We start from the raw sequence: 19563 nt of genomic DNA, 5'->3' as shown, positions 1-19563 counted from the left end.
GCCAAGGTCTCTGAATGAATAAGAGGCAGAAACGAAACTGAATTCGGGTCTCCTAAAACCCACTACGTTTGGCTTGGAGAGTTCCGGATGAGACCGTGGGACTTGGTGGGTTTTGTTATTCATTCAATAACTATATTAAGCGTCTACATACTAGGTGCCAGGCACTATTTTAGGAGCTGGGGATTCCGTGATGGAGGATGCAGGGGAGACAAAAATCTCTGCCCTTATGGAGCTTTCATTGTCAAAACTTAAGTACTTGGCCTCCCCATCCAGGACAAACTCCCAGGGACCTGGGTAGGAGCGGTAGGGTCTCATAAAGGAGGGAGTCCCATCCTTTCCTAGCTCCGGTGATTTCTATAGCGAGAGGGCTGATTTACTGCAGAAACCTCCGTAGTGCCCTCCTCCTCCTGCCTCTGCACCGCCAGGCCTGGTGGGGCCGGCTCCAGAGCGCCACCGTGCCCCAGCTCAACTCTGGGATGATTAGCATCAGCCTCTCTACCCTCTCCGCTTTCCTGCGCACCGCTGGAGGACAGGGAGGCAGGTCTCGACTTTAGCGCCATCCTCTGAGAAAGGATTGCGGGCTGGAAAAATCCTTCCAGGGCAGTCGCGCTGGGTCTCATACCCCGGCTAGGGGAGGGACGATCTCTCCCGGACTTGGAGGTTTATGCAGCAAACGGCTCTCTCATGCTTCCCTATTAAACATTGCAACCACACACTCTTTCCAGCCTCGGCCGAAGCCACTGCAGCGTCCCCTCTCCTCCCCCCACCTCGCTAGTCCAGACTCCACAGCCCCACTGCAGCTTCCAGCCATCCTCCCTTTTTCTTCTCCACTTCCTGGTTACCATGGAGACACACGTCATTTACGTGCCGTGCGTCGCCTTGGAAACAGAGGAGCATCCGCGGCGCCGCCGGGAGACCCGCCCCAGCTGCTGCTGCCACACTCACGGGCGCTGCCCGTTAATGGCCTGGGGGAGTCCCGAGCGCTACGCGCCGCTGGCCTCAGCCTGGACCTGGACCCCTCCGCGAGCGCGTCTGTGACCCACGGAACCGGCAGGCGCTCTCTGCTTGTGGCGCCCAGAGGGCGGCGCTGACACGGGCGCAATCCGGGAGGTGAGGCAGGGCAGGGCACTTTCGTCCCGGGGCAAGCCCAAGAGACGCCGGCTCTGGGACCCTCTCCGGGTTCTCGTCCCGCCGCCTCTTCTCGGCCTCCCGCGACCCTGCCCGCGCCCTCTGCCCAGGACTCGTCTCTCACGTCCGCTCCCAGCCAGTCTCGGGAGCCTCCGCTTCCCTCCGCTCCTCCCCACCCCTCCCGGGACCTCTCCCCCTCCACCCCCTCCCCCGCCCCGAAGGCCGGGCTGGACGCGACCCAGAGCCGCCGCCACCCGCTTCTGCCACTCAATGGAGGACGGTCTGCTGGAGATCATGACCAAGGACGGCGGCGACATGCCGGCGCCCCTGGAGGTGTCCACCGTGCCGGCCGTGGGGGACGTGATCTCCGGGGAGTACAACGGCGGCATGAAGGAACTGATGGAGCACCTGAAAGCCCAGCTGCAAGCCCTGTTTGAGGACGTGAGGGCCATGAGGGGGGCCCTGGACGAGCAGGCCTCGCACATCCAGGTGCTCTCGGACGACGTGTGCGCCAACCAGCGAGCCATCGTCTCCATGTGCCAGATTATGACCACTGCGCCCCGCCAGGGCGGCTTGGGCGTGGTCAGCGGCAAGGGGAGCTTCCCATGCGACCCCCAAGAGCCGGAGACTCCTTCACCTGGAATTGGGGACAGCGGCTTACTGGGTCGCGATCCCGAGGACGAGGAGGACGAGGAAGAAGAGAAGGAGATGCCCAGCCCCGCCACACCCACCAGTCACTGTGAGCGCCCCGAAAGTCCCTGTGCTGGTCTCCTTGCGGGGGACGGGCCACCTATGGAGCCCCTCGACATGCCCGACATTACCCTGCTGCAACTGGAGGGCGAGGCCTCCCTGTGAGGGGACTCCGTGGGGCACTACCTTCTCGGGCTGTCTTTGGGTTTCCGAGTGCATGACGCGAGGGGACTGAACGGCGCGGTGCGGCATGCTTCCCTTGGACAGCTGCTCTTGTGGGTCAGGCAGAGAGAGAGACTCCCTCGAGGAAGGATTTGTAGGGTGAAGGACTTTGGGAGCATCAAGAATTCTTTCTGCCCAACTAAGCGAATTATAGCAAACTGCGGAAAGGTGAGGCTCCGGGAGAGGAAGCGCCCATCTCTGGACTCCCATTCAACCCTATCCTGTCCTTTCCCCCTCCCCAGACAACAGGAGAACCCCTGAAATGTGTAAATAAAATTCTGCTTTTTCTATTCTGAAAAAGGACTTATCTAGGACCATGGCAAATAATCTCTAACAATTTACCTAGAAATTAAGGAATTGGGGGTATTCTGTTCTGGCAACAGGAAATTTACCCTTCTGCTGAAATCCAAGATATTCAGTGCTCTGCAGAAACCTCTCCCCCTCACAGATCTCTGCGGCTGCTGATTGGTAAAGGAAGCTTGAGGAGGGAACTGCAGCCCTAGGAATCTGGGTGAATGGGGTTCCAAGGGCCCCTGGGCTGGGAGGAGCTGGCTATGAATGTGCATGAAGACATAATAGCTCAACCTCTAGGATTCTGCATGCAGAGCGGATCCTGCCTTGTCACTGACTTCATCTGGGATTGCTTTTCCACTCACTGGGGCTTAGAGAACAAAGAGCCCAGTTCACAGGCAGAGACTCGGGGGTGCTCAGCAGCAGCCCAGATTTAGGGGACATTTGAGGGACTCTTGGGGCCGCAGCCAAAAACTGTCTCTCCTGGCTACACCTGCTTAACTTCAGTTCCTTTTTCTGTCAGTATGTCCCTGCCCGCTGCCTTTGGGTGTTGCCTTCATAATGTCTTGTGTGTGTTACGTGTGTCTACTTGTGCAGTAGTGTGTGAGCCCTCAGGGGCAGGGCTTGTGGCTCTGATGTTAGGCTCAGGGGGCTTCAGACCCTTCTATGAGCTCCAAGCTATCATGGCGCTTTTCCCTCCCTCTTCTCCCAACCAGGGCATGGAGCATGTGGCTGTCCTGAGGTTCTCTTACTGATGTGCCGCCCTCCCACCTCCTCAAGTGGTGACTTTGTGTGCCCTCCCCCTCCTTTGTGTATTCCTTCTCAATACTTTCCTTGGTGTTAACCTTAATAAAAAGGCGTCATCTCCCCTCCTTGCTGACTGGTACTAGAGGGATATCAGGGTTGGGCTTAGTGGGAACTGCAGGGACCATACCTTCCCTCCTCTCTCCTTGCCTCCAGTTCAAGGAGTTGACTGTTCCTGTCCTGGTTGGGACAGGCATTGCCAGCTCCGCCTGCTTTCCCTTCTGTCCTGGACCTTGACCTCAAGCTGCCCTGGGGAAGGAGGTGGTAAGTGTTGAGATTCCCTTGCTAACATGAGTTTTTAGTAGCCAGAACTCCAAATGTGCAGGAGACTTCTTTTTCAGTGAAGCATCTGGCCCCTGGGAGATGATTTCCAAATCTGCGTCCTGGAATGGCAGATACTGCACCTGTTCCGTGGAGGAAGTGGGGTGGGGGTATTGTTCTGGAGGGATTACCTGAGATCTCTGGAAATAGAGTGACATATCACAAAGGGAAACCACAATAACTGCCTCAGGCCTCTAGTGGAGAACCCGGGGAAGGTGTTCCCCAGAGGGCTTGACTGACAGCTCTAGTCTACTCCCTTGGGCAATGGAGACCTGGAACAAAATTTGAGAGCAGAATGAGCTAGGGTGCCGTGTGTGTGTGTGTGTGTGTGTGTGTGTGTGTGTGTGTGTGTGTTTTCTTGCTGCTGGTAGCTGCAGAGTGGTGGAAAGAGACAGCACTAAAGACACAGATCTGGACTTAAATCTCAGTTCCAACACTGAATTGAGTGCTCAAGGCTTAGTTTCTGGATATGTAAAATGGGAACAAAAAGTTGTTAGGGAGAAAAATATACAGGACTCCTAAGAAGTCTTCTGCAAATGTTAGTTTCCTTATAGTTTTATTGGAGTAGGGGGGTGGTGGTGACTGGCTCCTCTGGGAAAACAAAGCTACCCAGGGAAGGCTCTAGAAACTTTCTTTTTATATAATCTTTTCCTATCTAAAGAATCCTTGAGGCTGGGCGCAGTGGCTCACAACTGTAATCCCAGCGATTTGGGAGGCCAAGGCGGGTGGATCACCTGTGGTCAGGAGTTTGAGACCAGCCTGACCAACATGGAGAAGCCACATCTCTATTAAGAATACAAAATTAGTCAGGTGTGGTGGCACATGCCTGTAATCCCAGCTACTCGGGAGGCTAAGGCAGGAGAATCATTTGAACCGGGGAGGCAGAGGCTGTGGTGAGCCAAGATCGTGCCATTGCACTCCAGCCTGGGCATCAAGAGTGAAACTTTGTCTCAAAAAAACAAAAAAAACCAAAAAACCCTTATCCTTCTTTAGAATTAGATATTAGGTATTCTATCTAATTCTACTTATCTGATTCTATCTACAGAATTCTAGTTATTTAGAATTAGATGGAGCTAAGGAAAGGGGAATGGTAAGATTCCTAAGCTAGCATGGACCTTTTCATCATAAATGAAAGGGTCATCATGAATGTCATGTAACTACGGGCCAAAAACGTCTTGGGGGCAGTCAGCCCTGAACACATAGGCTGGCCAGAGGAATCTTGAGTTATGCAGTGACTGGGGAATGTGTACTGGGGGCCCTAGAGAGAGCTGCTAAAGTATATAAGTGGGAAAGTGTCCCTGAGGACTGGGAGATAGGTTCCTATTATAGTTCCAGCAGTAGACACTAAGAAAAACAATAATAACTGTCATTTATTAAGCATCTACTATGTGCCAGACACTGTACCCAATTTTATCTCCCAACAGCCCTATGAAATAGGTACTATTATTATTTTCATATAACAGTCCAGAAACAGACTCTAAGACACTCAGGGTCACAGGCTAGTACTTGGCAGAGCCAGGACTTAAACCCAGGTCTGTCTGATTTAAAAAGCCCTAGATGGAACCACTTTGCTAATTGCTCTTTTATTTGGATCTTCAGAGAGGAATCTTCATATTGGAGAAATAAGGGTATTTCTCCAATCAAGAGCCTAAACGAATCCTGAAAAGGAAACAACCTTAGTTTTGGTTACTTTCCATCTTCTTAGTTGGAAAAAGAAATTGCAGTTCAGATTGTGGTTAGCGACCCTTCCCAGAGTCCAGTGGGTGGTAATATAATAATAGCACCAAGAAGATGGCCTCCTGGACCTGTTCCAGGAGGAAGAAGCCGATGCTCCCAAGTGTTCTCTCACACAGCTCCATTCTTGTGCCTCTTTCCCGCTCCCTATATTTCAGATTCTCCAGAGTCTGACATGAATCCCAAGGGCAACTTAGGGTGGGCATGGTGGCTCACACCTGTCATCCCAGCTACTTGGGAGACTGACATAGGAGGATCACTTGAGCCTAGGAGATTGAGGTTGCAGTGAGCCATGATTGTGTCACTGCACTCCAGCCTGGGCAACAGAGTGAGACCATGTCTCAAAAAAAAACCCAAAGGCAGTTTAGCTCTTTAGCCTCTGTAGAACATTCTGGCAGAGTCTTTTAGCTTTTGACTCCAGTTCCCCTTCTTATGCCCACTGTCCTCAGTCCCTTAAGGCCTCTTTGAAGTTCTTTAACCATTGCCCCTCAAATCCCAGATAGACAAAAATCTCTCCAGAAAAAGCGATCTTTCAACCTTATTCAGTCACCTGCACCCAGCATCTCACAAGGATCCAGCAGAGGTAGGAGGTCCTTGTTTCTTCCTATTCCCCACTCTTCTCTTGCATTTCTCCTTTGTAATGCCTCCCGGCCTCTTCTTTTCTCTGATGAGTGAGTGTCAGCTGGGATTCCTAAGTGCAGACTCATGGGCAAGGGTCACAGCTGAACTCCAGAGGGCCACAACCCCTTGAAATGGAATGCAAAGTCATTTAAGTATGTACATTCTCTAGAGAAAGGTACATTGTTTCAACTTTATTCTTAAAAAATAAGAATTAAGTTAAAAAAAGTAAGGATCACTGAGATAAAGGGTAATGAGACTTTTTAACTTGAGAAATACCCTAGGGGAAATGACTTTTCCTGAACCTGGTACCCTTGGCACCTTTTTCTAATTTTTACAGAAATCTGATTACTCACCATCTAATCAACACATTCAAATTTTGTTGACACCCATGATGTGCTAAAAATCCTGTCTCCCAATACTTCCAAGTCTGCTAGTACTTGGAGTTTGCTGGAGCACTGCTGATGTGGAGGTGAGGAAACGGCCCTCGCCATGGCTTCATACCTTTTTATGTCTGGGGCCAACACATGCTGTGCTGCATGTAACTCATCACAACTCTTTCAGTTTCTGGCACTCCCATCTCACACTGGTTTAAGGGGCCTCTCTGAGGGTTTAGCTCCTATTCTCAAGATGAAAACATGTATAGCTTCATAGAAGTAAGCCACAGTTTTATCCTGGTACGGCTAAAATCTGCTCTTAGAGAAACTGTTATTTCCCTAAGAGATGTAAGCTGGCCTTCAACATGAACACTTAGTTTTACATGATCTCAGGATCACCATAAATGATAGTCTGTGTTTGATACGTATGATGAAATGGCTCACCTAGTAGTTTTCCCTGAACTAAGGAATAGTCCTTGCCCAAATATATTTAGATGTATACTTCTTGCAAGACATAACATTGCTTGCATCTTTGAAAAGGCAAGTTTTCAAAAGCATCTTCCTCATTTATATGCCTTGAAGAATAAATTCAGCCAGGATACTTTGCTATGGTAAGAAATGTTTTTGAACAAAAGACATGTTTTTGAATCCTTTATTCCAGCTACCATTTCCCCCTCACATTTAGACTGTCCCCAGAAAGTGAATTCTCTTTCTGCTTGGAAGCACTGTGCTTATAGAAGGAATCCTGCTCTGTAAATAATGCTGTAATGGTGCCACCTGTCGGGGAATAGGGACATTACAAGGGGAGCCTCTAAGGGAATTTATGGCTTTCACTTCAGCAAGCACTATCAGATACCTGCTAAAGGCCTGGTTCTCTGCCAAATGGTGGGTGGCGAGGAGAGAAGGGAAAGTAAATAAATAGAATGTATTTGAAGAATGTAAAAAAACCAACTGCAATAAACTCTTGACTGGTCTCCCCTGGCCTTGCTCACATACCATTCATCCGAAGGTTAATCTTCCTAAACCAGAGCTCTGACATTCATTCTTCTCAGAAATCTGTGTGTCCCTAGTGCTTCCTAACCTAAGTTTAAAATCCAGTGGGCGTGGAAGTCAAGGTACTCCCTAATTAGGCCCGGAATATTTTTTAACCTGTATATTTCATTTCCCAACTACATCTTCTAGACACCATCCCACCAGGTGAGAAGCCCATATCATCCAAGTCAAAGCTGGAAATGATTCCCAAGGGTATCCCAGTTTCTTTAATCCCTGAATGAGCTGTCTAAATGAGCATCCTCTGGCCTCAATTCCATATCTCTCAGTCATTCTTTCCAAGTGCAGTTGGATGCACATCTCCTCCAGAGAAAGGACTTCTGCAGCCTGGGCCACCTGCACCATCCTCTCAGAGGTGTTCCCCACCTCCCCTTGCCCCTTTTCCCTCTCCCACGCTACCTGTGAATGGGAAATCCACAGAAATAGCATGCAAAACTTTGACTATGAATTTGTGCATTTATTTCAAGGAGTAGGGTTCATAATTTTCATCAAATTATTAAAGAAGCCTGTAAAGTCAGAAAGGGTAACTCTAGTCAAAATGTGCTACTCACCATTTCCCAGAAATGCCCCTCATTTTCCTGCATCTGGTTCTCTGGTCATTCTCTTTACTTTCCTGCTCCATCATGTCTGTTAGTTAGAATTCTATTGGTTCTCTAAAGCCCTTCTCTAATGCTACTTCCCTCGTGAAGCCTTTCCTGATGTGCTCTCTTCCTCCTTAAAATGTCTAAATCTTTTTCTTTGTATTTATTTGGGGGATGGGAACTGCATTTTGCCTTACTTCTATTATTCCTTATGTGCTTTTATGTTCTCCCTTCCGGATTATCAGTTATCTTGAGAGCTGGAACTGCTTTCTTATTTTTATAGTCTCTGAAGTATCTATTTTATTGACTTTAAGGCACCATTGACTGTATGGCATCCTATTTTAGGTACCATTAAGAAAGGAAAAAATACTGTCAAACTATCACTATGATTTCTTATCATTTATATTTTAAAGTTTCATTCTTATTTAAATAACTCTTTTAGAGTTGTTTAGGAATAGAACTTAAAAAAAATCACTACTATGCACTGAAATAACTAAGTCATTATGGTATTATTTAATTTTTTTCACATTGAGTCTGACACTTGAATCACTTTTTGACTCAGAATTGTTGATGCATTTTCCCATGCATTTCTATTCTCTGGGCCATTTTGAATATTCATGAAGTGGCATTTCTTAAAGAAAAAAAAAAGTCCTCTACTACTGGCTATGGGAATTTCTTCCAGGCTACAATACCTAGTATGCAAATTTTAATGCTGGCACATTTTTTGATCTTGCTAGAACATGTTCAGGGAAGGTGTTCAGACAACAACTAGGACTAGTATTCCTTCAAATGGTCATTAAATGGTTGATTAACCGAAACATCAAGGGATTATAGATTTGCAGTCATGCCACTTAGGATAACAACTAGGATCAGGCATGTATATGCAATGACAACTGTGTCATGACTGCTACGTGGCCAACAGTAATTGAAGGCTGCCATCAATTATAAGACACATTCCATTTCAGAGATGTTACAATGTGGGGTCTGGGAAAGTCTGTCTGGAATTAGTAGTAAGGGACCTTTCTTATAATAGGCAGAAAATGTGTATAATTGAAACTTAAGTATATAACATCTAAAGAATTACAAGATTTTAGAGCTGGGCATAAAAAAACACACGTTACCATCCCTTAGAATCTTAGAAAATGTTATTGGTGAAATAAACTTTAGTGATGATCACACAGCCATTTTAGTTTTATTTATTTATTTATTTTGGATACAGTCTTACTCTATCGCCCAGGATGGAGTATAGTGGCACAATCTCGGTTCACTGCACCTCTGCCTCCTGGGTTCAAGTAATTCTCCTGCCTCAGCTACCCGAGTAGCTGAGATTACAGGCATGTATCACCACACCTGGCTAATTTTTGTATTTTTAGTAGAGATGGGGTTTCACCATGTTGCACAGGCTGGTTTCGAACTCCTGACCTCAAGCTATCTGCCCACCTTGGCCTCCCAAAGTGCTGGGATTATAAGCGTGAGCCACTGGGCCAGGCCTCACACAGCCATTTTGTATGTAACTCAGACGTCTGAAGGGAGTACGCATATCTGTTAAGAATCTGATTAAATTTGACCCGAATTTCAGTTCCAAACCTGGGAAGTCCAAAGCATTCCATACAATTTCTGTAATGTCCCATAGTTTATTTTCCTCTTGATTCTCCACATGTCTCAGGCCTTACCTAATTGTAAAGCTAGGCAAGTTGTACAGTAAGAGTCATAGTGGCATTTTATGAAGGATTTAGGAGGTCTGACAACCTTTGAATTGTACAACTTTTCTTGCATAAATTCCCTTTCACAAGTCCTTTCATGACTTACACAGATCACCTACCACATGCTTGGACTATCTTCCTTGCCCTAAACATCCCTCTTTTTAAACAACCAGTCATTTTGCTTTAGGATAATAATTTACCATACAAGATCATTTCTTATATAAAATCTCTTTTCTTTATAACCTTCTTTGCATAGCTAGGGGGCATGGCTAATTCCACATGTCCCCAGGCTTTATCTAGAATTTAATTGCTTCAAGGTAGGTAAATTGAACAATTTCCAAAAGTCAAAGAAGCAGTTTATGACCTTAAAACATTTAGATAACCTAATATCTGACCTAATTTAGACCAAATATCTAAATTTTGAAGACATTTTTATTTTACCAAGTCTTTAAAACTGTCTTTATTTTTGAAAGTTTACCATAGTCACATGAACTAAAAAGCATTAGTTTTAAGTTTTAATTTTTCTGAGAAAATATTTAAGTGCTTTTCTTTAAGCCAATTAATAGAGCTCTTTTATATAAACATTACACACACAATACATATAAATACACAGACAGAAGATCCTGTAGTTGTAAGATTTCTCATTTGCCAGTTTTTAAGTTTCTCTTTAAAGCACGCAGTTTTTAATGGCTTAATAAGCAGACACAGATGGAAGGAAAAACAGATTTCCAGAAATTAAGGATCTCATTTTTATACCAGATCCTGGATTCCAAAAAGAGAGAATCAGCCCATCCCCAATCCCTCGCATCCACACCCCTGAGTCCATGCAGGCTGCCTCAGTTTCATTCCTTATCAACTCTAGGACTCATAAAAACCCTTTCATTGGTTTCAAGAAGAACTATTACATAATCCTGCTAGGCATTTAAAATATTTTACAGTAGATCGAATAGGAAAATGGAGGTGGGTGGGGTAGGGATCCTGGGGAAAGTCCCATGAAGAAGTTTACGCCTTTAACAGGCTCCTCCACCCCACCCTTCCTTCCTCTCTTTCTGCTCCTGCCTGCTTGCTCAGCATTACCAGCGCATTCTCATATTTTGAGAAAAATAGTTTCTTTCACACGTAGCCCCCCGGGTAGGGGAAATTTATCTTATTTTTACCCCAAGTACTTCATTAAAAAGTACAGCCTCCTTCTAAGAGAATTGCCGGTGAGCAAATATTAATTATGTCGTTGTACATAACTAAGGAAATGGGTGATATGCCCAAGATTACACAGTTAATGACAGTGTTAGGAACAGAAGCCTGTTCACCTGAACTAGAGAAGAATTTTTTTCCCCATTAAATGGTACTACACTTTAATCTGCTATAAATGGTTACAATATGCTAAGGAAAGCTTATTGTGATTTGAATCCAGCTTTGAGAATAAAGAATCAAAAAATTTTTTACAGTGGGTGAATAATTGTTATCAGCATGATGGAAAAATACATCCAAAAAGAGAACCATGACTGAGTGAATTTGTCAGCAAGTGTTTACCAACTGCCTGCTATGTGTCATTGAAGGCCATGGGCACTGCAGCAGACTCCAGGAAGTCATGGTCCCTGCCTTTAAGGAGCTCACAGTCTAATTATAAGAGAATAATTGAATTGAGACAGAGTGTTCTTGAATCGGGACAGAGTGCTTCTTGGAAGATCAAAGCGAAAATCTGTTTTCTATGAGCATTGCCCACTAAATTGAAAGCACTTCAGTTTTAAAATGGGAATGGTGTGTGTGTGGGAGGGGCAGGTGTGTATGCAGGTGGGACAAGGTAAAATGGAGAAGAAATTTTAAAAAATGTGTGATGTTAGCTGTGGGCTTGTAAAAATAATTTTTTTTTTAAAAAAAGGAAGTTAAAAAATGCTCAGAAAAGCCACAACAGTTTATGCTACAGAGGACATCAAGTATGACACTGGAGGAAGAGCCATGGCAGAGGCAGCATCCTAGTAATTTTCTGGAAAAAGTAAGTACAATGGAGTTGGCAAAACAAAACAAAAATCCTACGTATGATGTCCACACCAATGCACAAAATACAGGTAATAAAACAATAGAATTTTAGATTTGATATGATGAGGAAAATAAAATCTCATACAGAAACATGGTAGGATGGGATTCACACCTGGAACCTGGCAGGGAAAAAGGTACAGTATGTTGCTCCATAGAAACAGAACTAAGTTCTGATGCGCAGGTAAAAAAGGGTTGCAGGTTATGGGACACACACCATGTGTTTGTGGGAAACCTGCTTCTGGGTAAGAAGCAGCTTCTTTGCTGTGATCTGCAGAAAATTAGCCCTTGCCCTGGCATTTGTAAAATTCAGGAAGGAAAGAGGGAAAAAAAGGGCAAGTAAAGGATGCAGGAAGGAAAGAAAGAGATAAAAGAAAATAAGTGCAAGGAATGAAATAAAAACAAAAGAAAATGATAGAAGGAAAGTCAGAGTAGCCCTTTACATCATGAAGGTAGAGTCTTGTGCGGGCTTTTTATATTCTTGAGCATGGAAACAAGAAAGGAATTGTTTAGGTAAATATAAAGGAGATGAAATAAGTCATGTTGTTTTTAAAATGTGCCAAGGCTAACAAAACAGATACATAAACTGGATTACAGATCCCAGAAGCAAATAATGAAACCGGCACAAAACCAAGTTCCAGAATCGGAGGATATGTTATTTGACGTAAATGTCATTCCTCAGAAGGAAGAGGTGACATAGTACAGATTGCTATTCTGGATCTAATCTGACCCACAAAGATGGAACTGATTAGTGAAATGGAAGTGAAGAAAAATCTTTGAGAGAAAGTAACCATGTCACTGAGTTTCTGGTAGCCAAGGAAATAAGGTGAAATATGTGTCCAAGGTTATGAAAAACTTGACTTCAAATAGTGAAAGGCTATGATTTTCATAGCTTGAGACTGTATGGGGGAAAAGGTTCAAAGAGGGTTAAATTCAGTCAGAACAGTGACTTTGGAGTTCAGTGACGAGGAATGAATGGAATGCCTAGAGAGACCTCACCAGTGAATTCAGATTGAGAGATATCTGACAAAGAATAAGCACAACTAAGAAAGTGGTACCCATATTTCAACATTTTAAAAGTGCAAGTCATAAAGCAAAAGCTGGGGAGTTTTATTAGGAAAAAATCAAGGATTTCTGTTCCATAAAGGGCATTATTAACCAAGTTAACAGGCAGATGGCAGGATGGAGAATACATTTGCTTTGTCTAAAACTGACAAGGGTGTAATATCACTCTAAAATATATAAGGAACTCCTGCAAATGAACAGGAAAAAGCAACCCAATTTTTTAAAAAAAGGAGCAAAGAATATGAACAGGCAGTTAATTGCAGAGGAGAAAGCTAATAAATATATGGAAATTTATATTAGTAATCAAATGCAAACTAAACAAATAATGAGATATCACTTTATTCCTATCAAACCAGTGATTAGAAATCTAGAAAATAGCAAGTGTTGGCTGGGTGCAGTGGCTGTTGCCTGTAGTCCCAGTATTTTGGGAGGCCAATGTGGGAGAACTTCTTGACCCCAGGAGTTTGAGACCAGCCTGGGCAACACAGTGGGCTTCCCACTTCTACAAAAAAATTTAAAAAATTAGCTGAGCATGGTGGTATGCGCCTACAGTCCCAGCTACTCAGGAGGCTGAAGCAGGAGGATCGGTTGAGGCTGGGAGGCTGCAGTGAGCCATAATTACACCACTGCACCCCAGCCTGGACAGCAGAGTGAGACTCTGTCTCAAAAAAAAAAAAAAAAGAAAGAAAGAAAAAGAAAAATTGCAAGTGTTGTCAGATGTGGAAATGTAGAATCTTGCACTGCTGCAAGATTGGTTCCACCACTTTTGGAAAGCAATATGGCATTACTCGGACACATTAAACAGATTCATACCCAGTAGCCCAGCAGCAATTCCTCCCCTAAGTAACATAAAGCAAATTATTTACGAGTTCACAAGGGGACCAATACAAGGATGTTCAGTGCAGGGTTATTTGTAGTAGCATGGAGTTGGAAGCAGCATGGGAGCTCATCAATGGAAGAGTAGACAGATGCATACCTCTGACTATTAGGCATCAATGTGAAGTAACAGATTAAATATTAACATCTGGCAATGTGGATGGAGCTAAAAGACAGTGCTTAGGTTAAACAAATACATGTAATGAGACAAATATCTGAGTAGCTTTGGAGTACATTTAATAATGCATGCCCATGAAATAATAACTGTGTTTAGAAAACACATAAATGGAAATATGCACATTAAGCACATTAGAAAATGCCTATTATAGGGGAAAGTGGGATTTGAAGGGTATAAATAAAAAAATAAAACAAGAGGGCCTTACTGTCAGGGTCCGATGATATTGTGCCATGAACTGAGGAGTATGACCAACTCAATCCTTTCAGGAACAAACAAAACTTCAAAACATAGCAAAAAAAAAAAAAATGCAAACATAAATCGTAACAACACCTGAAAGATGAAGGCTGGAATGAGGAAAAACTTGCAAAAAAGAAAACTGGCTGGGCACGATGGCTCACGCCTGTAATTTCAGCACTTTGGGAGGCCGAGGGGGGCGGATCATCTGAGGTTGGGAGTTCCAGACCACCCTGACCAACATGGAGAAACCCCGTCTCTACTAAAAATACAAAATTAGCCGGGTGTTGGTGGCGCATGCCTGTAATCCCAGCTGCTTGGGAGGCTGAGGCAGGAAAATCGCTTGAACCCGGGACGTGGAGGTTGTGGTGCACTCCAGCGTGGGCAACAAGAGCGAAACTCCGTCTCTGTCTCAAAAACTGGACTTGTTATTTTGATCATGTACAAAACACAGGTAAGTCTGATGCTCTGGGCACATGGGATGCTGTTAACAGTTGGAAGAGGGGAGAAACATTTCTTGAGGTGCTAATTGAAGTGCTTGAAATACTTTATGTTATTTAATCCTCATAACCACACTGAAGCATCGTTGTCCTAGTTAAGACTCTTTAGCTAAGACTCTTCAGTTGCAAGAAACAGAAATCCATTTCAGACAGCTTTAAGTCAAACAACAACAACAAAAAGCATTTGTTATATGGGCGTAAGGTTATTTCACAGAACCCAAGAGTAAGAATGCAGCTGTGTCTTCAAGGCTGAACCAAACCAAGTGCTCCTTGAGGCTCTAAATATATTTTTCATCTCCTAGATAAACCATATTTCTATATGTTAAACTGAATATTTCAAAGGAAGTCGCCAATAATAGGTGCCTTGGGGGCTTCCGTGAGGGTTCAGGACTCTGGACATTACCGCTCCACTCCTATCAGAACAGCTCTGTTTTTATTTGGTTAATACATCAGGATTCTGCTTAAGAGTTCATTGAGGAAATAGCACAACAGTACCTCCTCTGGCCAGATACTGTGCGAAGAATTACAAAATAAATCACAGACGAGTGAAGATAGGAAAGTAAATACACTCTAAAACAATAAGGGAGTACAGTGACAGAAAAACGCACATATTATTAAGGGAACTCAAAGAAAGTCTAGTAAACCCAGAAAGGGCTAGGGCTTATGGGAGGTTTCACGGAGTGGGTACCTGGAAAGGGGAGGTAAGGCAGCTCAAAGGACACTTGTTCAATGGAGGGAAGAGGATTCAACAATTATACAATTCGCTGAGTAGGGGCTATCGCTGCGAAAGAACTTGGCTTCGGATCCGCGGTCAAGGCTGGGAGCTATGGAGGCCGGATGTGATTGGCAGAGACCTCTGCTCAGGTCTGCGTCAAGTCTTGCTTCGCTCCCATCCCATCCTGCGCCAATGGGGCGCAGTATCCCAAGCATTCCACTAGGCTAGGAGGGCATCCTAAGCCTCAAGGTCCGCATCTCCCGCTGGAGGGACTGAGCAGCCGCACTGGTGTCCCAGAATAGATCGTGTTCCCCAGAGGTTGTCAGGTTACCGCAATTCGGCGCAAGCAAGGCGGCCAAAGAGAGGGCGCTCATTGGCTGCCACAGCCCCGGTCCGAGAGGCGGAGGAAGGTGTTTCGTCACAGGCTGTCTGCGCAGGCCACTCCTATCTCCTCTCCAGGTTCTAATTAGGTCAGTGGCCCTACAGCCTCTTGGGTAGTTTGGAAGTGCGTCGCGGAGCCGGCCCTGGAGATATGGCGTCAACTTCAGGTTTTGGTGTGAGGGAGCCGAGGGCCCAGCCAAACCCTGCGGTGGGCAATTCCTGGGTACCCTTCCCACATTTTCGGTCTTTTGGCTGCGCCGTGGTAACCCCAGAGCCGAGTTGCGTGCCCACCGGCGACAAGTGTCTTTCCATTAGGACATGAAAGGGGACTGGAAAGTGCCATGCAGTTTCAGGGTAGTTTCTGGTTAATTACATTTTCATGGGTTTTCGCAGAGTCTGGGGGCAATTTGTGTCCTTCAGAGACCAGGGACCAGGGCCCAAGCTATGGCAGGGGAGACGCGGCCAAGGCTGTGGCTTCTCGTGTGAGCTCCGTTCGCGTCCGTTTCTGCTTTGCGCCCGTCCCTCCGTCAGCCCAGGTCCTTGAATGAGACAGTGCTCGCCCTTGAAAAAGCAGTTCTAGGTCACTCGGCCTGCTTTTCCAGCATTCCGGGCCCCAGCTCGCCTTCTGCCATCCATGTTGACAGCACCAGTTCTCCGACGAAGCGAGCGATTCCTCTTGCCTGGAATTTCACTCGTCCCTGGTATCGAACCCCCTGCCCCAATTTTCTACCTTACAACTCCAGCGTATTTTCAACGGCTCAGCCAATATCACCTCCTTGGTATAAAGCCTGTGCCGTCCTAGCTTAGGAACAGGAGCTATGCCGTTTTATTATTTTTCTCTATTTTAATTTTGTTTTTATTTTTTATTTTTTAGAGAGATGGAGTCTCGCTGTGTCGCCCAGGCTAGGGTGCAGTGGCGGGATCATAGCTTACTGCAGGCTGGGGTCACGCAGGCCTCTATGCCATTGTAAATGCTGTGGGTTTTGAGTATTTGACCTCTATGAGCCTCAGTTTTTGCATGTTAGCATTGAGATAATACTAATACCTCATAAGGTTATGTGAGGATTAAATGGAAAGCTCTTACAGCAAGTGCTTAATAAGTATGTTATCATATGTGCTTCCAAAGTACTTTGGTATAGGCCTTTTATAACTCTTGCCCTTTTTATTACCATTATTTGTTCTTGTCTGCCCTACTAGACTGAGATTCTCAAAAGCTGGAACTGTCTCGTTTGTAATCTCAGCGTGTACCAGTGCTGGGCAAATGTAAAGCTAAGAAATGATTTCTTAGAAAACCTTTATAGGCCGGGCGCAGTGGCTCAAGCCTGTAATCCCAGCACTTTGGGAGGCCGAGACGGGCGGATCACGAGGTCGGGAGATCGAGACCATCCTGGCTAACATGGTGAAACCCCGTCTCTACTAAAAAACACACACACAAAAACTAGCTGGGCGAGGTGGCGGTCGCCTGTAGTCCCAGCTACTCGGGAGGCTGAGGCAGGAGAATGGCGTAAACCCGGGAGGCGGAGCTTGCAGTGAGCTGAGATCCGGCCACTGCACTCCAGCCCCGGTGACAGAGTGAGACTCCGTCTCAAAAAAAAAAAAAAAAAAAAAAAAGAAAACTTTTATAAAAGCAGTCTTTCTTCTCCTTTGCCTTTCTTCCTTTCCTTCACTTTTTCCTCTTTGACATAGGAATTTTCAAACCTACAGAAGAAGCTGAGACCCTAGGGGGAAAGATTGGGACCTTTTGTTGTTTTTTTCCATGGTGACCAAAAGAGCCTTAACATTCACCCCAGTCTGACAACTTTAGACAGGTTTCTTCTGGACGTTAGGCCCCTGACCTCCCCTTTCTTTGAGTGTTAACTTTAGAAAACTTGTAATTGCAAATTCTTCTCTGCTCCTTCGAAATGTGTATAAATCTCCTTAGAAGCTTATGCCAGTTTTACGACCCAGGGAATGTCTTTCTCCAGGACCTGGAAGCCATCCCTTTGAAATGTAATTATCAAGGAAGATAGCACCCCTATCTCTCAGTCTCTGTGGGAGGGTAGGAGCCTAACCTGTGGGTGCCTTGTTTGGAATTGTAAAACTACAGCTTATTTTGAAGATACAAAAAAGTTTCCTTTTCCTTTGCAATTAGCAAACACAGATGTCATGTGATTTCCCCCAGAGCAGCTCTTGAAAACTTCCCAGACCCTTGTTTCAGTAGCGTTGAGTTTAATCTCGTATTGCAGTAGTCTTAAGGTCTTTCTTGCCTGTTTAACTTTGATGCAAATTTTGACAATGGAAATTTTAGGTTCTGCATTTATTGTTTCTTCCCAATTACAGTGATTTCTCCTTTCTCCTTGTTAAGAAGAGCTTCTCACATCCTCTGATTTCTGGAGAAATCAATTTGGACTCAAAAGATTGGAGTTTTGTGGAGTGAAGGTACTGTTTTCGTTTTGCTTTGTTTTTTGTTTTGTTTTGTTTTGTTTTGAGATGGAGTCGCACTCTCTCACCCAGGCTGGAGTGCAGTGGTGGAATCACGGCTCACTGTAGCTTCGGCCTCCTGGGTTCAAATGATCCTCCCGCCTCAGCCTCTCAAGTAGCTGGAATTACAAGCATGCGCCACCACGCCCAGCTAGTTTTTGTATTTTTATTAGAGACGGGGTTTCACCATGTTGACCAGGCTGGTCTTGAACTCCTGGCCTCAAGTAATCTGCCCACCTTGGCCTCCTACAATGCTGGAATTACAGGCATGAGCCACCACGCCCTGCCAGAAGCTACTGTTTTAAGTCATCATTGCAAAGGGTAGTGTGTAATGTGCATGAGTGGAAAGGGCAGTACATCTATTTGAGAGCATCCCAAATGAGGTCCATTCCTATTATGGAAGTGCACTGGGAAATAAAGAACAGGACTACCCCTTTGTTTATTTATTATGAAGAGGTATGAGAAAAATGCGATTTTCAAAGAAAGAGAACTGCTGAGAATGTAGTACCTTCTCAAAGAAAGCTGTATTTGGTTAAGGTGAGAAGCTAGAGGAAGCTACAGAGGATAGGGTTACAAATCAAAAGACTTCTGCAATGGTGGAGGTAGTATGCAGAAGTGTTCCTTAAAATACAGGGATCCATGTGAGATGAGGAGGTAAGGTGGAGTAGGATTGAGGTGGAATGAAATGAAAGATGGAAGTGAAAAAGGAAGGCAGTAGGGGGAGAGGAGAGTTAATTTGGGGTATGGGTAACAGGGAAGGAAATAGGTAACCTGAGAGGCTTGGTAGAGGGCTTACCACTTCCATGGAAAGGGAAATATCATGCAGACGGTCCTGTTGCTAAAGGAAGCTAGAGGATTTAGGAGAAGGGGGTTGGCACACTGGCCTGTGTCACCCATCCCTCCCTGACAACACACTACAGAGACAAATTGAGTGCACTGTTTAGTGCCATTTAGTATCATTCTCCCCCCACGACTCGTGGAAGCTAAGAAGATGAAGTTCAGGGTGCTGATCTTTTTTTTTTCTCTGACTTTTCTTGTGTGAATACTTATCCCTAGTTTCTTTTTTCTTCCCCATCCTCCTTTGCTCCCTTCCTCCCTTCTTTTCTTCCTTCCTTCCTTTTTTTTTTTTTTTCTTTTTAAATGAGACAGGGTCTTGCTGTGTTGCTCAGGCTGGAGTGCAGCAGTGCTATCATTGCTCACACAGCCTTAACTTCCCAGGCCCAAGCAATCCTCCCACCTCAGCCTCCTCAGTAGCTGGGACTACAGGCATGTGCCACAACGCCTAGTTATTTTTAAAAGTTTTTGTAGAGATAGGTCTCCCTATGTTGCCCAGGCAGGTCTCAAACTCCCTCCTCAGCCTCCCAAAGTGCTGAGATTACAATCATGAGCCACTGCACCTAGCCCTTTTCTTCTTGCTTCTTTACCTGCTTTGCATAGGAATTGGGTAGATGAGGGTAGACCCAGGAAGTGAGAGTGGAATTTAAGAAAGAAAAACAATAAAATGAAAAGCTGAAAAATAAAAAAGTTTACTTCTAAATGTATGTACGCAACTCAGGTTGGGGGACTAGCACGTAAATACAAATAAAATGGAGTTAAATACG

General features: G+C 45.0%; 1 protein-coding gene across 1 annotated transcript; it reads left to right on the top strand.

Moving 5' to 3' along the window:
- The first annotated feature begins 1066 nt into the window (after window positions 1-1066).
- On the top strand, window positions 1067-3207 carry CCDC184 (coiled-coil domain containing 184). Its single transcript, XM_011936249.1, has one exon. The coding sequence runs from the start codon at window positions 1399-1401 to the stop codon at window positions 1981-1983; it is 585 nt and encodes a 194-aa protein (XP_011791639.1). The 5' UTR covers window positions 1067-1398; the 3' UTR covers window positions 1984-3207.
- The last annotated feature ends 16356 nt before the right edge of the window (window positions 3208-19563 follow it).

The sequence above is a fragment of the Colobus angolensis genome, unplaced genomic scaffold (assembly GCF_000951035.1).
Source record: "Colobus angolensis palliatus isolate OR3802 unplaced genomic scaffold, Cang.pa_1.0 Scaffold151, whole genome shotgun sequence".
NCBI classification, from domain to species: Eukaryota; Metazoa; Chordata; class Mammalia; order Primates; family Cercopithecidae; genus Colobus; species Colobus angolensis.
Note: the sequence above shows the minus strand (reverse complement) of the source record. Positions and strands in the feature narration are given on the sequence as shown.